The following is a 22423-nucleotide window of genomic DNA, read 5'->3' as shown; positions in this document are numbered from 1 at the left end:
AGAAACAATACCCTCTCATAGGAATTCTTCCTACTACAATTTTCACATTACTGATTATAAATATGATAAATTTTATGATGATACCATGAACATTCTTTTTACCTATAGCTCAATGTGGTGTGGGTTTCTTGTCAAGGTCAAAATCCAGCTGACCGTGAAATGATAGGCGATATTAAATACTACCCGACACACCATGGATTTCTTGGTTATTACTTTCCTTTTACCAATACGCCTGGTTACCTCAGTCCTCTAGTAGCCGTGCAATTTTCCAGCTCCAAAAGTAAGTGTGATTCTACAAATTATATAATTAATAGCTAAATTGATGATTCTTTTTACTGGGTAATGGGTAAACTATTTTGGAGAACTATTTCAAAATACTGCTGTCAAGACGAAGATCAAAGTATAAAAACGGTTACGCTTGTTCCGTAACTTGCTGCGCGCAATTTCTCAGCAATGCTACATCACTATAAGTACGAATAATCTACTAAAGTAACTCTGCAATTCCAAAATAAAAACGCGTCATTCAGCGGTCGTCACAAAATCATAATAGTTACTCTGTACGGCTCGTAAACTTAGACTTTGAATTACTTCTGGTTAATAGTCACTTATTTTCTCATCTTGTAAGCCTTAGACTTATAAAAATGAGTCGTCTTTTGAAAAACTCAAAGATATGTGACGGAAGCTTTCCGGTGTTACGGAGGTTAATCAGTGTGTGCCAATCCTCTTTGTAGAAGAACATGGATTATTCTGTAACATGAAAAACTATGAAAAGTTTTTGTCTGCTCTAACCACATTTCCGTGACTTTGCATAATAAATTACCGTTGACCTCGGCACCAGTGAAATCGTTACTATTATAAATAAATTAATTTAAGCAGTCGCAGTTATACAAGACAGCTGAATCTGTCGGTGGTTTTTACTTTGTTTTTTCACGTGAAAATGTGTTTGTTTAAATTTGAGGGTCATGAAAGTTATGTACAAAGTTAAGAAATACGTTTTTTTCAGAAAATGTTATTATCAATGTTGAATGTCGAGCATGGGCTGAAAACATCCGATATAGTGGCCGTACTCAAAATCGAGAAGGATCTGTACATTTCGCATTTATGATTGATATTTGAGGTAAAATAAAGCTAGTAAAAACTGTGAATTCGTCCAGTAAATGAATTATCTCTTGCAAATTTGTGCAATATAGGAAGGTTGAGGGTAATTATGGTGCACGAACATTTATTATCAGCTTAACGTTGATATATTCTGGCCAATACTGTTCAAGTTCAATAAGACACACCCAGAGAAATAATTGAATTCAGTTGACAAATTTATTTTGTTCACTTCAATAATTTTTTATTTCATGGATATCCGATCAATAACGTGACGAAATGAACTAGGTTGCCTAATTTCTGTTTACTATCAGTAGAAACGGGTGTTTTTAACTGTAAAAATTTTGACTAGTAATAATTTCCATTTTCTCTCTCCTGTGAACATATAATTTTGTTAATCAATGTCTAAATTTGCTTGCAGAAACAAAGTACACTGTTTTGGCTTGTGCATCGCGACATCCTGAATGCCCCATCTACACACTTACTTTCCTATGACTTGATCCTAAACGTAGTGAAAAATATTGTATCGAAATGCAAGTATATATGTTACTCCAGTCAGAGTTCATTTATACTAATCATTTATTATATTCGAATGTAGCGAATAATAAAAAACTATCCGTCTGAAGATGTAAGTCGGATAGTGTTTGCAAACATTTGACGACGTATGTATAGATTTCAGAATGAAAACAAAAACATGTTATATGTCTCTCAATAACCATTTATTTTATTTTTACCTCATTCTACATATCGTTTACTTACTTACATTTTTATTTGTTATTGGTAGCATTACAACAAAATGAGAAAAGTCTGAAAAATCCATGCTAAAATTGAATATTTTGTTCCACAAGATTATTTTATTTCACTGTCTTAGCAAGAAATGTTTACATGAATTTAACCAGATTTTTATCAATACATGTAGTATAAATAATGATACTGACTCTATAGTAATATTTTTCCTAATATAGGTATACTGGCTTGAACTTGTTCAAGTAACGATTGGAAATTTTTTTCGAAGTCGAAGGTTCTGACCTCTACATGCCAGCCCTAGATGATGGTACTCGATGTCCTAACTTCAAAACCCCCTTCAACCCTAGTAAGATCTGGACCGTCAGAAAAAAAACTAGTTAAGGCATAAAATAAAAACATATTTTGCTCAAATGCAAACAAAAAGGCATTACCCGTAAATTTCTTAGTATCATTTTCAAAGGTCCATCCCATCTTAATAATGACAGATCTTTTATATTTGCTGTTACCAAATTGCAACGAACAGTAATTAATGCGAAAATCAGTATTCCGTATCGATCTCTGAGAAATTTATGAACTTTAATTACCAAAAAATCTACTCAATTTCAATCGGACAATAGCACTGTCTCAGAGATAACTAAATTCATCTTAGACATTAATAGAGCCGAAACATTATTTCAGCTAGTCAAATCCAAAAACATTACTAAACTCCATAAACTTGAATGTGCGCAGCTTCCAATCATATACCTGACAAATGGCTTGTCTATATGATTAACACTGAAATACGACAACGTATATTAAAAATAGCTTGGCACTAGGACCGAGACATAGTATTTCTTACAGCAAACACAAAATAGAGGTCCATGAAATAATTTTTTCCTTGGAAACAGTAATTTTGAATAAGCCTACTACAGCCGAAGATAGAATGAGATAGAACGTAGCTCGGCTTATTAAGAATAAACAGACTGCAATTACTAATAAAGACACCCTTCTGGACATATCTAAGTTTACCTAACAAAGATTTTTTTCAAAGATCATGATGATATATTCGTATTTAATGCAGATAAAGGTAACGTGACAATCCTAACGGACAAGACCGAATATGAAAATAAAGTATCTACTATCCTAAATAATACGACAATACAGAAATTGCTAGCTAGAGATCATACCAAATGAAAAAAAAAAAGAAACAGAATAAACCGTCAACGATCTTATGAATCTGTGGCACAAAAAGAATTATATAGACTTCGCCACTATGAAGGTTCTTAAAATCACACAACTCGTTTCCACCGAAAATCTGTTTCGTACCAAATATTCCTTTGAGGTGCTTTTAAAGACGCTTGAAAACTCCGATAGAGTCCCTTTCCAACTCGATAATGCAGAGCAGAGTACCAAAGTACATCCGCACACCGCTAGGTGGTGCAGCGCGCACTTCCAACCGGGTTCAGTAGTAAAAACCTGCGTAGACGACGCCCGCTGCATTATGAAAATTCGTGAATCTTTCACAACAATGCTCATCAGCATCGCAATGTATGCAACTGGCTGCATAAGTTCATAATCCGATTGCTTCGGAAATTATTTACGTACATGAATGTACCTTAATTCTGCATTTGACGAATGTCAAGTTGACGAGAAACCAAACTTTGATTTCATTAGCAAAAAATATCAACTTTTTTCTAGGAGAAACGTTCCCCACACAACTGACGAATCTTTCGTCTCTCGCCCTATGACAGAGCGGTTGTTGCCAGTGAAAAGTAAATTACTTTGTATAAGTGACGAAACTTTCGTCTCTCGCTCTTAGACAGACCGATGATTACTGGTGAAAAACTTATTTCACACTCTATTACTTATGACAAGGCACAGAATCTATGAATCAATACAGAGGTTGAAAAGTAGTACGGATTACCCATACAACTGACAATACTTTCGTCTCTCGCTCTTGGATAGAGCGGTGATGACTAGTGAAAAGTAACTTATTTCACTCTGGTTATATCTACGACAAGGCATAAAATCAGTAAATCAATACAGAAATTAAAAAGTAGTATGGATATCCCATAAACGTTCCAAGACATTCATCGTATTACCGATTTCCACGTCATGTTCAATATTAAAATACAACTCGAATTCCAGTGATGTCCAGTGATTTAGAATTAATTCCTCAAGTCAATAGTCCCTCGCTGCTGATGTTCGATCCTGCGTTTGGTTCGTTCATATTTGAAAAATTAGCTGCCCATGCTCATGTCACACCAATTCTGCATGAGTCAAAGCCGTTAATGTCTAAAATATAGAAAGAATGTGTTAATATTCAGGATAGACAGAAAAATAGATTAGGTGAATCAATGTACTATACTCGTACATTTCATATAGGTTTTCACTCAAAGTAAAGTCTCGAAGAATACATTAAACCATAAATAGTGTTCAAGTGATTATCTGTGGACCTTATAGCTTGCATTATGTAGCACAAAAATGTCCAACCTCTTTGACGATAAAGAAAAGAACAGAAACCAAGTAAAAATATATGACTTCTTCATATCTCTCTGATGATCGGCCGGGTCCGGTCTAAGTGGCTTGATACAAGAGTGTAATGAGTTACACTCACAAGCACGCCACGATTATACACTGTCTTAAACTGTGCCTTTTGCGATGAATCCTTCAACTTCTATTCAGCTAATACCTCTCTATTTTCTATCTTTCATACCGCATCACAAGAGCACCTGCCAAAAACATCGCTTCGAGAGAACCATATATCGTAAGGCAGAGGTCACGGACCAGGTCAACAACGTCCTACCGGCAGCCAGAGGACAGATTATCGCAACCTAACTCCAAGTGGATGCCTGCAGGGATTGAGAGTAGGGTCATGTTTGGTAACAAGTGCAAGGTGTTAATACAGAGCTCCAATGACCAGACTTATCGGTCAGGAGCCGAACCGCCAGATTATCGCTACAGCCGCTTGGACGCGTCACCGACGTATACGCGAACCGTCCACGACACTTATCAGCCAGGAGCTGAACCAACCCCAACGCCTATTTCGCCATCAGCCATCAAGTAGGAGCATGTTTGTCTGATGCACATGTCTCATCGAAGTGTTGCAGCGTGGCCGTCAAACCCGAGTAGCTGGGGATGGGCCATCTCAGATTAGTGAGTTTTGGATTAGAGGTCTGTGTGGTAATCACCACCACCACGGCATCTCGGTACGGTGGTGCCGCCGGGCGAGTACCGAGCTGCGAAACCGGAAAAATAAACTGTGCTAGGAATACCAGCATAGCGAGGAGCAGGCATCGTCTTTCGACCTTTTTACTATTGACACCGCAACATGAAGTAAGATCATCATTTACCACCAAGATCTATTTCTGCATCGATACCGCAGTACCATGGAGCCTAGAGTATAGGAGCCTGAACGCTGTACTGCGGACGTGGGCTATGAAAGCAGCGAAAATTTTTACTGAAATACCCGCTGGTGCTGCTGTACCCAAGAGAGCATGACAGAGACGGAATGAGAAAAGAGAGAGAAGAGAATATTCATATTCGTAGCGCAGTTATACGTAAACAGATGAGGAAAACAGTACCGTATTGTTCCGAGTATAAGTCGACCCTGCGTATAAGTCGACCTCTAGTTCTGAGCTTGGATTAGAGACATTTTTTTTGGAGTCCGAATATCAGTCAACTTCTACAAAGAAATTGTCATTTATAATTTCAGTAGATTGGTTATGAGAGTTCTAGATCCAAACATGGCGGCGTGCCCCCCATGCCACCATGCCCCCATGCCCCCCGACCCCCCCCATGCATCCCCCATTTTCGATGGTCATTTTTTGATTTTTTTTTTATGGCGGCCATTTTGATTTTTTGGATGGCGGCCATTTTGATTTTTTGATGGCTGCCATTTTGATTTTTTGGATGGCGGCCATTTTGATTTTTTTTTATAACGGCCATTTTGATTTTTTGATGGCAGCCATTTTGACGGCGACTATGATTTTTTGATGGCGGCCATTTTGATTTTTTGCTTAGTCAGACGGGTGGCCATTCATACAGCGGCCATTTTGATTTTTACTTAGCCGGATGAGCAGCCATTTTGATTTTTCATCGTCCGACAGTTTGATAATATGATTTTCGCTATGACGTCATCAGCATAATCGACCGATTTTGCCGTCTGCCGAGCAGCCATTCAGACAGCGGCCATTTTGATTTTTATCGTCAGACAGTTTGACAATGTAATTTATTTCTTGGCCGGACGAATAGCCATTTTGATTTTCGCCGTTACCCGTAAACTTTCTCGCTAATAGTTTACCCCCAGAGCGAAAATTTTACATTTGAAAAATATTAATAGAATTCATTGTAGTTATATATTTTCGCCGTTACCCGTAAACTTTCGCGCCAATAGTTTGCCCCCAGGCGAAAAATAATATTTTCCACGTACTTCGAATACATTCTTTTGCGCTAATCGACCGGCTGGCGACATGGCAATTAGATAGACAGGGAATGCTGATGGCGATCCGTAAACTTTCTCGCTAATAGTTTACCCCCCGAGCGAAAATTTTACATTTGAAAAATATTAATAGAATTCATTGTAGTTATATATATGTATATGTATATATATATATATATATATATATATATATATATATATATATATATATATATATTCAAATCACAGTTGCACTTAATGTTAAGTAAAGCCGGGGATGTTCGCCGCAATTAGATGGGTTGGGAATGTTGATGGCGATTCGTAAACTTTCGCACTAAAATGGCTGTTGGATGCATTGAATAGATATTTTTTATTCATCAACAATTACATTCTGTTTTCAGCTGGACATAATGATGATGGATCAACATATTTTAAATTGCACAAATAACTTTACACACATCTCCATTATTCGTGCAATAATAGTAATAATTAAACATACCATCTCAAAATTGACTTATACCAATTTTTTCACAGCACCACTAATCGGATTATATTCAACAATGCGGACATGCAAGATCATGCAGTAGGCAGAAGTGTGTGGTGAAAACGCGATGCTAGAGTCAAATTCCAATCGAATGTCGACAGGTCCAGTTTTCAATGTTTCGTTCTGCTTGGAGCAATCGATGGCGATAAGGGGGGCACGGTTTATAAATTCGCGCTTCGATAGCAAAGGCTCAGCTTCTTTGTTGTAGTAGGCCATTTGAAACCGAACATACATGTCATAGAGAATGGCGTATTGATTATTGGATATATCAAGATTCATATTTCCGTAGGGATAGCACTGCGAGTTGAGGAAGAGTTTTACATCTCTGATCCGACAATGATCAAATACGCCAGCATTTTTCAGCGGCTCGTTTCTCCTTGCAGTTTGAAATCCTAGAACGACATATCTCGGCTTCTCAACCTGCGTCGATGTCTTGACTGACCATATATGCCGCGTTGTTGACGGGAGCATCGGATACACGTACGTTTCCCAAGAACGAAAACTCATGGATATGGCGGGATCCGTGGCGATGTAGTTGAGTAACTGGATTTTCGGTTCATCCGCCAGTTTGATGTATGGCAACAACCACTCGATTTTATTTAGGGTGATTTTGAAGTTTTCCGTCGCCGCGGTCTGAATAACGGCATTCAAATCGGTGTTGGAACGTGTGAGAATTAACTCATGTTTAGCATTAACAACAACTCGGCAATAATCCTCGGCAAAGCCTAGCACATAATTTAACGGTAAAACAACATCGAAATTTCCATTGGCATCGGTTAGTTCGTTATCCCCACTTAACCACCCGGTATTTTCCAAACTATATTGCTGGCCCGGACTCAAGGATACGTAACCCTTCATAGTGCTGGTGATGCCGACATTTTTATTCCGATCAATCTCTACACCGTTCAACTCATAGCGAACTTCCTCAAACAAGTGGCAAACGGCCAAATTGATCAATTTCGTAACCGCCACCGCAGCCACGCCATCAGCCTTTGTGATTTTTCCATGAATGTGTAGAGACTTTTACTAGGCAGTAGACACAAGTCTTGATGTTAAACAACAATACGGATTTCATCGTTGTTCTGAAAGGTGGATGATGCAAACGGCTGATGAGCATGAATCTCAGAGTGCGCGATCGATTCGTCGAATATCACAGGTTTCTGTATTTCTATTATTTCTTCCATGGTAACACACACAGGATACAGCGAACACTAATTTTTATTTTCCAAAATTTCCACGTAATCGAAGACCTAGGCTCTGGAGAAACCGAACGTTCAGAGGTGTCAGTCTCGTAGGCGGTGTAAACGTTGTCAGAGGTGTCGGACGACTGACGATTTTTGGCCATGACGTTTGAGTTTTATAACTTTTGCCCAACTTTCTTGTCTCAAACACGATTCCCATTATTTCAGTGTTTTCACGTGTAAACGCACAGTAATCGTTTTACCACGAAAATTAATCAGCTCGTCGTCTTTATCAACTATTCTCAGCTGTAAATGCTGTATCGACAGTACGGCGATTAGTGGGTAAATGATGCTGGCAGGCACTTCGACAATCTTATATCCTGATGGAACGGTTGGGAAAAATTCGTGAATCGTATGAGCTCGACGCCCGTTTATGTATGCCCCAGCGGTTATGTTACACTCAACGCGTAAAGTATTAACCTTCAGTATAGCCACTGGTAATTCAGATTTATGAGTAACGCCTCGTGCTAGCTCAACCGCTTTAAATCCCAACAATCTGCCGATGGAATCTTTGGGCTTAAAGTCTACCACATGATTGCACGTGACTTCACTGTTCAGCTCGCTGTCGTTAGCTCTCAGACTGAGGGTGACGTCGGAGGGTAGCTCCTTACGCAGAAATTTTCCAATATCCTCAATTTCATAGCTCCCCGTGGGTATTGTAATGATCTCTCTGCTGTTGTCCGCCCGTTTCAGGTAAAATTTATTACATGTCTCATAAATATTGGGTATTGAATTGAATGTTAGGAACTCGACGAGTCCGGGAACATAGTTTTTCTCCGGCGATAACTCGATTGGGGGGAAATATTGAGCCTCCAGCACGGAGGATGTACCTGACAGTGTTAACGTCAACGATTCCGACATGACTGATGCTTGCTTCTGTCACACTTGTCTTTTTATAACTGGTCGCTGAGAAATTTGAGGCATAAGTGCCCACAAATCACAGTATCATATTCCTGATACCTCTCGTGATTGTATTCAACGCTACCAACACCGAGATACCTCATCAGCTCCTTAGGCGGCTTCAAATCACCGAAACTATCGAAATACGCAACATGGTCACCATTTTTCTTGTACGCAACCCAATGCGTCCCTGGGCCGTTTTTATCGTCAAGATTAATAATTGCAGATTCCCGCATTTTTGCCCCCGATTTAGGCAGATCATTCCGCATGAAAACACCGCAAAAATGCGAAATTTTCATATTTTTAGCATATTCGAGTAAATCGATGTTGGTGAGAGCTCGGTGTGGTAGCTGTATCAGTTTTTTGCCGGACGTAAGTACAGGCCCATTCCGCTGCAGTAGGGTCGCAGGTATAATCCCTTGCCCAAAGCAATCGCCTCCATTGTTGTATTGTGCCGTTTGGCCTCGTTCAACCGATGTTTGTTGGCACTAGCGTCGTTGACGGCTTTAGCTATACCTGCAGCACCACCCGCAAGAGCTCCAGTAGCGCTCAGACCAGCCAGAATTGGAATAAGAAACGGTAGGAAGCCACCAATTTTATCAGGCACAGGTATAACGTGTGGCAAATGACCATTCTTCACAATCCCGCGTGCAGCCGCCCGAGCGCCCGCCAACGCCGACTCAACGGCTTTATAACCCGGTCGCATGGCATCCTTTGCTGCTGTGATGATGGACTTAAGATTCACCGTTTTCTTCCGATGTTTATTCTTTCCACCTGTTCCAGATTTCTTCTTCGCGGCCGCTTCAAGTTTCGATAGCTTCGCAGCTAAGCCCATTCCGAGTTTAGATTTAGCTTTCATGGTGTTGGTGACTCCCCAGGCTACTCCCCAGGCCTTTTCGCCCGCACTAGCGTCCTTGGCCAGGACGCGATTCCACGCCTTCTCAGCGAGCGCTTTATCGGCAAGATTTCTCGCCGCAATATCGCGATTCTTTGCGTATGCAATGTCGTGGTCTTTGCATGCGGCATCCAGCGGATTGATCCCCAAATCGCCACGAGCCAACCTCTTGGCTAATTTCGTTTCAGGTCCGCAGCACGGATACCCCGGTACGTGCAATTCAACTGGGAGATGATTGATGATTTTATTTAACAAACCACCACCGCGTTTCTTCCGTGTTCACGTCCTCATAGTCCAGCAACAACTAACGTGACTTCTATAAAAGGGGGGGAATTTATATGCCGTCATTTCAGTTCTCGTTGTCATGCTCACGAAGCATCATGAGATTTCAAGATCAGCCCGATAAACTACCTATCGAGAATTTTGATAAAATGGTTCGACGCGCAAAGGGGAAGATAGAAAAACGGCATGGAAAATTGCTCCCAAATACCGTGAGAGCAATTTTTTGCGGGCCATCGAATTGTGGTAAAACTAATGCTCTTCTCTCACTTATCACGCACGGCAATGGATTGCGATTCGAAAATGTCTACGTCTATTCGAAATCTCTCATCCAGCCAAAGTATCAACTTTTGCGAAAGTTGCTAGAACCCGTGCATGGTGTGGGTTATTTCCCGTTTCGTGAGAATGACGGGGTTGTAAAACCGGAAGATGCTCGCCCCAACTCTGTTATGATTTCCGACGATGTGACCTGTGAAAAGCAAGATAATATCAGAGCATACTTCAGCATGGGCAGGCATCGTGATATCGATAGCTTTTATCTGAGTCAAACGTATGCGCGCATTCCAAAACACCTAGTGCGTGACAATGCAAACTTATTGGTGCTATTTCGACAGGATGATATGAATCTGAAACACATCTACAGCGATCATGTGAACACAGACATGACGTATCAGCAATTTAAAGACTTGTGCTCGGCATGATGGAATGATGACAAATACAGTTTTACCGCAATTGACAAGGATAGCGAAATCAATGAGGGGCGATATAGGAAGGGGTTTGACTGCTTTATAAGCATAAACTAGCATAAACTTTCACAGTTTTATTGCAACAATCGGTCCGGCAACATGGAGAGTGCCAAGATTCGTAAGCATAGCGATACATTGCGTGAAATATCGAAAGCATCCGATATCATACGACGGAAGCATAAGATGCTCAAGTTGGACAAGGACACGACCGAACAGGTTATGGGGGAGGTATTCAAGCCGTTAATAACGCCGTTGCAACAATTGGTGGATACTTCAAAGCCGCAGCAGCGGCATATTAAACAAGAAATCAAAACGGAACTACCACATGTTACAATGAAAAAAGAAGAAGAAGAAGAAGAAGAAAAAGATGGTGAGAGTACCAGAGATGATGATGATGATGACGATGATGGTGACGTTGCGGAAGATGAGGATATGAGCGATGGGAATTTCATGGATGCAAACGATAAAACGCTGAAGTTTGATGAAATTTCTACTACAAGTACGCCGGTGAAAAAAACAACGGATTCCATGGCGCAATATTTGAAAATGTTTAGCACAGGCAAAAAGAGGGATTTGGATACCATATACGGTGTTCGAAAGTTAACGAACGGCATGATGATTGGTGATACACCAATCAATTTCACTGATAATCAGGTCAATGTGGGAGATAAAAGTTATGAGAGAACACCAGGATTACTTGAATTATTTTTTAAAAAATCGCCCGATGCATCGGTTGTAAATGACGCGGACAAGAATAATTATATAAAAATTGTAACAACGACAAATGCACATCGAAAACGTTATCAAGCTGATGGAAGCCTTCGAGATGATTTAAAGAGTGCAAAGTATAGAAATTTCATTGCAAAACACGTCGGCCCGCAAAACAAATCGGGTAAAGGCTTGCCCGACTATAAGATTGCGCGAAAGGCTGGCCGAGATGTTGATTACGTCTACTGGGATGATCCGAATGAAATTGTAGATCGTCTCCGACTGCTTATGGCGTCACAGACTGCAGGCAATACCAGCCATTCCAACGAAATAGTCTCCATTAGTGAGGAGTTGCGGGAGGCTGGAATCGTTTATTAGCGGCGGATGAACATAGAATCATCATTTGTTCTGTGACCGCCCCGTGATGAGTATAGACATATTTGGACCGCACTCGGAGCGTGGTGGGGGTAAAAAATTTATTCGCGGGCCTCAGGGTGTTGGATTCAAAACCACCGCCGATAACCACTACGATATAGACAGCAAACGATTGTGTAATATCGCCGATCCTCAGATGGAAAACGATGCCGTTTCCTTAAAAGTTCTCAATACCGCTTTACAATCTACGGCTGTGGATATTGTGGATACTTTTCAATCAAATTTTGCGAGTTTCGCGCATAATCACAACGAGGAGTTGAAACAGCTGCGCATAAATAACAAAATCATAGAAGATGAGTTGAGTCGCCTCAAACATATTGGAGGGAGCAAGCAACACCGACGCGGGGGCAGGCCAGCAGGGGAATTAGTACCGTTGGGACGCAAGCAACACCGACGCGGGGGCGGGCCAGCAGGGGAATTAGTATCGATTGAGGAACCAGAGTGGTTGGCCGGCGATTCGAAAAATTGAAAGGTGAAGAGCGGGGAACAATGAAGGCTGTAATAGCAACCGAACTTCACAGACAGGCTCGGCGCAACTATCCGCGCCGATTCGTAGATGTACGTGAACTGGATGAGGCCTGGCAAGCTGATCCCGTCGATATGACCGCATGCTAAAATACCCCAACGGCTATCTTGTGGAGAAAGTATTACGCAGACGAGGGAATCGGGTCTATGTGAAGAGGTTGGGTTTTTGATAGTTCGCACAATAGCTGGATAAATAAAACAGACATGTAACATAATTTGCATGTATTTTCGAATTACAATAAAAGATTTGAATATACAAATATTTCCGCACTTATCCCCTTTGCATGCACATGTGCCATACTCGATACGATGAAAATAATAATAGTAATAATAATAATAATAATCTGCAATTTTCCCTACGATTATTACACTTTTTTCATTTTCCGAAAACTTTTTTTCATTTTCAGAAAACTTATTTTCATTTTCAGAAAACTTTTTTTCATTTTCAGAAAACTTATTTTCATTTCCTGAAAACTTTTTTTCATTTTCAGAAAACTTATTTTCATTTCCTGAAAACTTTTTTTACGTGTTAATCAAATGGGAAAAAAGTTTTCGGAAAACTTTTTTTCATTTCCCGAAAACTTTTTTTCGTTTTCTGAAAACTTTTTTTCATTTTCTGAAAACTTTTTATCGTTTTCTGAAAACTTTTCTCATGGTAAACGAATAAAAATGAATAATTTCTCAATATATTGATGATAAATAAATAAATAAATGAGTACATAAATAAATGTTAAGTGTATGATTCACATTTTCAAATCTAGTCTAAATCGTTTCCGCATGATGGCGGATCACCAGAGGCGTCAAACGTAAATATTCACAATAATAATCTTTGTTTTTCACGTTCACCACCACCCTCTTCCGCTGAATGTCCTTGGGCAGCTCAACGAATGTCGAAAGCCTCGCAGCAAGAGGCTGGTATCGGTTGATATTTCCGAGATTCGTTACAACTCCCGCTCGGATCCGCTTGGTGAAAGTTCGATCCCCAGCATGCCTGCTTTCATCCCCTCGCGGGTGAATTTTTGTAGAGGTGATGGTTGGGGATCGCATAGTTTATTTATGATGCATAACTGCATGAAAATTCGAGCTTGTTGAATTCCCCTCCAAGATATTTCATTTGCAGGCGATTTTGCTCCGCCATGTTGCACATTTCAGTCAACTGATTTGAATCTTCTTGCAGGACCCTTGCAATTCTCGGTGGTAAGAAGACGTTGTAATCCTCATCGATCATCACCAGAACACGTGCCCCAAATTTCGTTTTGACCAACCGTAAGCCCGTGATGTTGTACGTCGTTATTCCTCGTTGACCTGACGACGCTCGATCCAATCGGCTTCGTGTCCATCGTCATCTGGTTTGATGTCCGAAAAGATCGCGATCACCTCATTTCCCCATTTTTGGAAATGCATGATTAATGTTATGTCCCCAACATATACTCTGTGCGGTCTGCGCGGTTGCGCACGAGCTCTCCGGACACATTCAACGAGTCGCCGAAGATCTTGGAGCGAAAACTCCGAAGTCGCGTCGCTGAATCCTATAATTATTTTTTCGTCGGTAAACTGGTTACTACGTATCATGATGATTTTAGCGCGTTCGTCTCACAAGAATTATAGACTCACTGATGTGCAACTTTGATGTGCCAACCCTTTTTATACAGATGGTGGAAGTTTACGGGTAACGGTGAAAAATCAAAATGACATGCCTAAACTATTATTTTTCGCCCTGGGAGGGAAACTATTAGCGCGAAAGTTTACGGATCGTTATCAACATCCCCCTGATCTATCTAATTGTAGCGAACTTCCCCAGCTCTACTTAAAAGAATTAAGTGCAACTGTAATTCGAGTGTATTCGATGTACATGGAAAATATTATTTTTCGCTCTGGGGGTAAACTATAAGCGTGAAAGTTTACGAATCGCCATCAACATTTTATGTATATATATATATTTATATATATATATATTTCAAAATCATATTATCAAACTGTCGGACGATGAAAATCAAAATGGCCGCTGTCTAAATGGCTGCTCGGCAGACGGCAAAATCGGTCGATTATGCTGATGACGTCATAGCGAAAATCATATTATCAAACTGTCGGACGATGAAAAATCAAAATGGCTGCTGTTCACAACAACGTGAACACAACTCGTTGGTCGTGCTTTCCAATCACGCGACCCAGAAGAAAGTGTGACGTCACGCACGCCGCTCACGCCACCCACGCAGCCGAGCGCGTTGCGCAATCACCGAACGTGGTCTCCCGCTATCAAAGATCCACCGAAGCTGGAATAAGAGACGGCCGATCAGACCGATCAGCAGGACACTTCGGGTTCAACTCCTCAAAAGCACCCAACTGACTCTGACGCTTCAACGACGCCGTTCCAGCCCATCGACGCTACAACGACTGACTGACTCTGCGACAGCTGACTGACTTCACGACAGACCTGACTACACGACATTGTATGACGGACTCTTTTTATCTGGCTTCGGCCAGCGAACAAATAAGATCAACTGCATCCAACCCGCCTGTTCCTTGGACTCTACATCAAATAGACGTTCCCTCACGACCACTGACGAGACCACCAGCCGTGCTTCTTTCCTTATGGGATGTACGCCGAGCACGCTTAACCTCTCCGAGCTATTACCGGCGCATCCCAGCTCCCGTATCACCGTTTCCTGAGCCGCAGCGTTCTTTTGCGACAATTGCCACCCAGACGACAGACAGCGAGTGGGAGTCTCCGGTGAAAGCAGCTGAGAACCGCCGTCCCCCAACGCCTCCCAGTTCACCAGAGAGCAGATACACTCCTCCACCCAGAACTGTAACCGAACCCCTCAGACGACCGACATCTGCACTAAAGCCTCCACCACACTGTTTCTCCACTAAGACTACCCCATGTATTACTTGGCAACCATGCAAATAACTGTACATATGTAAATAGAATAAATAATAAGTATAAAATAAACTCAACACCACAACTCATCTTTGATTTCAAGCGACTCACGACTTCCACGCGGTTCGGTCGAATTACAAGCTCTCACAGAGCGAACAGCTGCTCATCCGGCTAAGTAAAAATCAAAATGGCCGCTGTGTGAATGGCCACCCGTCTGACTAAGCAAAAAATCAAAATGGCCGCCATCAAAAAATCATAGTCGCCGTCAAAATGGCTGCCATCAAAAAATCAAAATGGCCGTCATCAAAAAAAATCAAAATGACCGCCATCCAAAAAATCAAAATGGCAGCCATCAAAAAATCAAAATGGCCGCCATCCAAAAAATCAAAATGGCCGCCATAAAAAAAAAATCAAAAAATGACCATCGAAAATGGGGGGGGCATGGGGGGGGGGGGGGGGGTCGGGGGGCATGGGGGCATGGTGGCATGGGGGGCACGCCGCTATGTTTGGATCTAGAACTCTCATAACCAATCTACTAATTTCATGTTTAATATTTAATATTGCTTCTTCTCCATTAGTGAATTCTAATAAATATGGATATCATAATAGGTATAATCAGGTATATTGATACATTCTCAACATCGGAGTCTTGGTCAGTGCCGCTCTCATCAGAGCCGTCTTCACTCTCTTCATTTGAGGTACTATCATCTTCTGTAACATCTCCATCCTCCCAAAGAAGATCGTCTTCAGTCCCGTCCATGGAATTGCTGATGCAACATTTTTTGAACCCTCTGACAATGGTTTCAGGCTCAATGGATTGCCAGGCGCCTTCAATCCATTGCAGTAATAGGGTTGCTGATGGTTTCTTTTATTTTCCCAGTTGGTGTCAGGGCGTGTTCTGCTTCCAGAGTCCACTTATTGTTAGTGTAATAAGATCTTAGTCCGTCTTTAAATGGTTTATCAACTACAAAGTCCAGCACTTGTTGCTGTGAAGTCATGCCTCCTGGTATGACAATCAGGTCTATGTTCAGTTCCTGAACCACATGTTTCACACCCTGGGTTGTGTGATCTCGGAATGCATCAAGCACAAGCATTGCTCTTTTTTTCAATAATACACCAGGTCGTTTGTTCCACACTGTTTGTAACCAGTCTTTCACAAGCTCTTCGGACATCCACCCGTTGTCTTAGCACCGAACATGGATTCCGTTTGGTAGATTTTCTTTTGGTAGACGCTTTCGTTTCAATATCACTTGAGGTGCTAATTTGATACCATCTGCCAATACTGCTAGCATGACGGTGATCCTCAACTTATCATTGCCGTTGGTTTTTATTACAACACTTTTCGCACCTTTTGCGTTGACAGTTGTATTTGATGGCTTGTCAAAATACACCGGTGCTTGATCAGCATCACCCATCTGACCAAGCAGGTAATTATGATTCCTTCGGAGGTTTAGAATATATCTTTGATATTCCACCAGTTTTCCAAACTCGCCTTGAAATTCGCATGAGAGATATTCATGTTTCTTGCCTTTTCCAGTACTTTCAATTGTATTACTTGGCGAGTTATGGCAAAGCCTTGGTTGCGTTTCTCTTTAATATAATTGGATACAAGATCGTCAATTTCTGGATATTTACCGATGCGTCAACCTCTAAAACTCAGCCGTATAGAACACGCGCTTTTTAATTTTTGTTTCATTTGCCGCCAATCACGAACGTCTTTTTCTCACACACCATATTTATCTGCGGCTCGACAATTGTTGGTTGTTTCCGCATCTCGAACTACAGGTAATTTGAAATTCACGTCGTAATTGTTACGAATGCTTTTTTTCACACGATTTTTCTACGAACCTCTGGATTCAACTCTATTGCAACTTTGATGATCCATTTCTCTCACAATTCTCAATAATCGCACGAAACCTCTTGTTTGCAATCTGTTTATAAATGTAACCGATGCTATCTAAAAAAAAGATGCGCGAAACAATTGCTTTTTGAAAAAATTGAAATCCGAATTTTGGATACATCGCAGATTACGCGCGCATCTTCGAACTATCGATAAAAACCGATCGGTCGATAAAAATGTTCGCTTAACTGGTAAGGTGAATTTATCATATTATCCCGAATTCAAGTCGACTTCGCATATAAGTTGAGGGCGCATTTTGGAAGGGATATTTGTGACTTAAAACCTCGATTTATACTCGGAACAATACGGATATTTGTTCGTTTGTCGATTAATTCTGTCATCGTGCATTTGTTAATTGGATAATATTTTTGGACATAATTCCAAGTCAAGTTGAGCTACACCCTAGAAATATTTATTGAGAAAAATTATTTTTATACAGTGCGCGTCAAATCCAAACGAATTAAATAACAACAACAAAAGGTCCGAATATTGATTATTTAGTGCACAATAGGAATGTGTTTTTTTTTGTACAGATAGAAAACATGAACATTTTCAAACAATGAAACAAACATTTTTTGACAGTAGATAATATTAATAATGCGATAAACTGCGGAACTGTGGAAATAAATCGATTTTTACCGAAATCGAAGTTCATCCAAGAGCGAAATTTTCATCGCAGACCCTCGACGACCGCATTATCATAAATTGTCCAGCTTCGGATGGCCCGATGAACTCAAGTGTGTTTCTAGCCGACGCGATGAAACTAATGTTTCCTCGGTGAATAATTTATATGGAGCATTCCACCCGAATTCGACCAGGCTCGGACCCTCACCCTTTTCGCTTCGACTCGAAATTTTGTATGTCGTTAGTAGTGTATATACGCCGGTTCTGGATCATACAATGGCGCGCCCCCCCCTAGCTCCCACTTAGCTCCACCCTAGCTCCCCTCGACCCTCGGCGCTCTCACTCTGTCTCTCTCACGCTCACCCCCCTTGTTCCCCCCTCGCTACCCCCTCGCCCTTTGATCATTTACGCGGTTTGCCGCAATATGGCTATTTTCATAGGATTTGACACACACACACACACACCTACACACACGCACACAAAATAATTCCTGTCGAGACCTGTTTTCCGCCGAACGTCATAGACGTAGGTATTCGGAGCAAGGGCTATGGGCCCCGATTTTTTATACCTGCACCGCTCACTACCTGCACTTCGTTGACCGATTTCCATTGCATGCTTGGGAAACTATACATTGCTACTTTACTCACAGCATTTGCGCAGATTTTTATACTTAGGTGGGCAACATGAGGAACGAGGACGATAGATGTCTTCTCTGGTCCGTCATAGCAGCCCTCCACCCGGTCAACATCAACACCGATAGGACTCACAACTATCGTCTGCTAAATTCCCTGCTACTCTACATAATGTGAAAAGGCTTGAGAGATTGAATAATTTGCGCATAAATGAATATGGTATAAAATCTCAAACTTTTTCGCATCATGCAAAATCAAATAGAAGCGTCATCGTGCCAATTTATTTGAGTAAAAATTTGCATGGCGTGAACATTGACACGATCCATCTTTGAATGGTTGAGAGTAATCCGGAAGACGATGAGACTGGCGAGTTTGCACCGAGATTCCGCTTTGCTTGGATTAAAGATATTTCCCGATTGGTGAGCAAACAATTGTCCGTTCATGAACAGAAAACGTTTTTATGTGACAGATGTCTGTGCCACTTTAGCGTGAAACACGACTACGACAATCATCGACAAGATTGTATTATGCTAAATAAAGTACGCACGGAATTTCCGAAGTGTAAAGATTTAGTATTTTCCAATTTTCAAAACAAAGGCGCCGTTCCATTCGTCGTATACGCCGATCTCGAATGTATATTAATCTCCGAACCCGTAGATGAATTTGAAACTCGTAAGACTTGTAAAATTCAAAAGCATGTCCCGCACAGTGTGGGGTACTACGTACATTGCGCGTACGATAAGACATTATCAGAGTTCCGGTTACAATTCTCCCTTTTCAATAAAATCCCTCACGTCAACTTTCCCCGGTAAAATTACACTGCTACCCATAAATAAGAAAAAACATATATCCTTCACAAAACGCGTCGATGGAACAATGATGCACTTGAGATTCATCGATTCGTTTCGATTTATGGCTAGCAGCGTCGATGAACTTTCCACATATTTGACCGATACCGATAAACGCATAACACGCAAATTTTATAATAACCCGACTCAGTTCAGTTTGATGACCCGCAAAGGCAATTTTCCCTATGAATACGTCGATTGTTGGGGGAAACTCGATGAACCGCGATTACCTGCAAAGAAGCATTTCTACTCACACCTCTGCGATGCAAATATTTCAGACACCGATTACGAGCACGCGAAAACTGTTTGGAGGGAATTCCATTTAGAGTCATTGGGGGGCTATTCAGATTTATATTTAAAGACCGATGTTCTTTTGCTAGCCGATATTTTCGAAAATTTCCGCGCTAGCTGCTTCAAAACATACGATTTAGATCCGTTGCACTACAACACTGCACCGGGACTTGCTTTTGACGCGATGCTCAAGCATACCAATGTGAATTTACAACTTTTAGACAACCCTGAAATGGTGTTATTTATTGAAAGAGCTATTCGAGGCGGCGTAGCACAATGTTCTAATCGACAACAAACATCAAACAACAAACCATCCGGACGATTCGCCGATCAGTTACTTTCTGGAGGTACATTTGGACTATCCTGTGGAACTCCACGAGGATCACCAAGGCTCACCTTTTTGCCCCGAACATTTTACTCCTCCAGGTGGTAAAAATGCCAAACTAGCGACCACCCTTCACCCCAAAACAAATTATATATTGCACTATAGAAATTTGAAACAGTGTTTGAGTTCAGGATTGAAATTAACGAAAGTGCATAGAATTTTGAAGTTTGCACAATCTCCATGGCTCGAGCCGTATATCACTCTCAACACAGACATGCGTAAGCAGTCTAGAAATGAATTTGAGAAAAACTTGTATAAGCTAATGAACAACGCTGTGTTCGCCAAGACTATGGAGAATGTGCGAAATCATAAAGATGTTGAATTGGTCACAAAATGGAAGAGAAGAGGTGGTGCGAGAACGCTTATTGCCCGAGCAAACTTTCACAGCTGCACCGTATTTGGCACTGATATGGTTATCATTGAAATGAATCGTATCAAAGTTCACTTTGCCAAACCTATTCACGTTGGCGCATCAATTCTAGATCTGTCAAAAATCTTTCTCGACGATTTCCACTATAATTATATTAAAACCAACTTTTCGAACAAACAAGCTAAATTGATGTATACCGACACAGACAGCCTTATTTATCAATTCAGTGTGTCTAAAATCTACGATATCATCAAACGTGATGTAGATACAATGTTTGATACCTCTGACTATTTGCCCAACAATGTGTATGGTATTTGCCTTAAAAATAAGAAACGACTAGGGTTAATGAAGGATGAAAATAACGGTAAAATTATGACAGAGTTTGTGGGACTGCGAGCAAAGCTGTACACATATACTACGATGGGTGAGGATGAGGAAAAATATGACAGTGGCATAAAAGTGAGTAAGCGCGCCAAGGGTGTGAAAAATTCATCGATAAATAGCATCACGTTTGATGATTATAAGCGCTGTCTGATGGCTTACCAAGAGTTGACTCTCCCACAGTGTTTAATACGCAGTAAAAAACATGAAGTAAGCACGATCGTACCAAAAAAATTGGCTCTCAGTTGGCAAGATGACAAACGGCAATTGATACCTGGGCAGACCGACACCGCACCTTGGGGGTTTGTCCCAGCCCCCCAATAGCTATGGGATAAACTGTAGACGTAGAATTGATGTAAATATTTGATGTTTGACGCATCGGACGATCCACTATCGGGCGGAAACGTTTCACCATCAATACCATATTTAATGGATTTAAAAATGTGAATTCATATACTTAACAATTATTTATGCATTATTATCAATATATCAAGCAATTATTTATATTTATTCGGTTAACACGAGAAAAGTTTTCAGAAAATGAAGAAAATTTTCTGGAAAACGAAGAAAAGTTGTAAGAAAATGAAAAAAGTTTTCAGAAAATGAAAAAAAGTTTCCAGACAAAGAGAAAAAGTTTTTCGAAAACTCATTTTCCATTTGATCAACACGTAAAAAAAGTTTCCAGAAAACGAAAAAGTTTTCAGAAATGGAAAAAAAAAATTTCTGAAAATGAAAATAAAGTCTTACAAAAAATAAAATGTGTAATTGTATTGTTGGTGTTGTTGTTGTTGTTGTTGTTGTTGTTGTTGTTGTTGTTGTTGTTGTTGTTGTTGTTGTGGTTAATGTTGTTGTTGTCGCTGTCGTTGTCGTTATCGTTGTCAATGTCGTTGTCGTTCTTATTATTATTGTTGTTGTTGTTGTTGTTGTTGTTGTTGTTGTTGTTGTTGTTGTTGTTGTGGTTAATGTTGTCGTTGTCGTTGTCGTTGTCGTTGTCGTTACTGTTGTTGTTATTGTTGTTGTTGTTGTTGTTGTTGTTGTTGTTGTTGTTGTTGTTGTTGTTGTTGTTGTTGTTGTTGTTATTATCATTATTTTTATAGTACAGAGTATGGCACATGTGCGTACAAAGTAGATAAAATGTGGAAATATTTGTATATTCAAAATCTTTTATTGTAATTCGGAAAATACATACAAATTCTGTTACATGTCTGTTTTATTTATCCAACTATTGTGCGAACTATCGAAACCCAACTACTTCACATAGAACAGATTCCCCCGTTTGCGTAATACATTCTCCACAAGGTAGTCGTCGGGATATTTCACTTTGCTGAGCTCTTCCTCGTAGAAGCCCCCCTCGATGGGATGATCTTGATAATCGGTAAGTTTGTAGGTGGGTGGATTGGTATTTTTCACCTCACTTACGGTGAATATTTCTGTCGTCCAATTGGGTATATAACCTTTTTCGAATACATTCCTGTACTTGCTGATTCGAACTCAAACGCCTACACTGAATTTCTGCGCTCGATCACTTCGCTCGATTTGCCGAGACTTGTACACGCCTCGATACAGTTGTTTTTCATTGTCCGTGCAGGCATCCACC

The 22423-nt window shown here is 40.7% G+C and overlaps 1 protein-coding gene across 5 annotated transcripts in view; it reads left to right on the top strand.

Annotated features, from left to right (window-relative positions):
- LOC124175817 (sodium/potassium-transporting ATPase subunit beta-2-like) overlaps positions 1–2260 on the top strand; it is a 50029-nt gene extending 47769 nt beyond the window's left edge. For 2 of the 5 annotated variants that reach the window (XM_046556383.1, XM_046556379.1), the window contains 3 exons: positions 109–280; positions 1004–1117; positions 1517–1755. In XM_046556383.1, coding sequence (XP_046412339.1) covers positions 109–280; positions 1004–1116 — 285 coding nt within the window. In that variant the 3' untranslated portion in view covers position 1117; positions 1517–1755. Of the gene's footprint in view, positions 1–108; positions 285–1003; positions 1118–1516; positions 1756–2060 lie in introns of those variants that run through there. The other 3 variants (XR_006869248.1, XM_046556382.1, XM_046556380.1) reach the window with 3 other exon arrangements.
- The last annotated feature ends 20163 nt before the right edge of the window (positions 2261–22423 follow it).

Source organism: Neodiprion fabricii, chromosome 2 (genome assembly GCF_021155785.1).
Source record: "Neodiprion fabricii isolate iyNeoFabr1 chromosome 2, iyNeoFabr1.1, whole genome shotgun sequence".
Classification (NCBI taxonomy): Eukaryota; Metazoa; Arthropoda; class Insecta; order Hymenoptera; family Diprionidae; genus Neodiprion; species Neodiprion fabricii.
The sequence above is the reverse complement of the archived record's forward strand: the minus strand, read 5'-3'. Positions and strand labels throughout refer to the sequence as shown.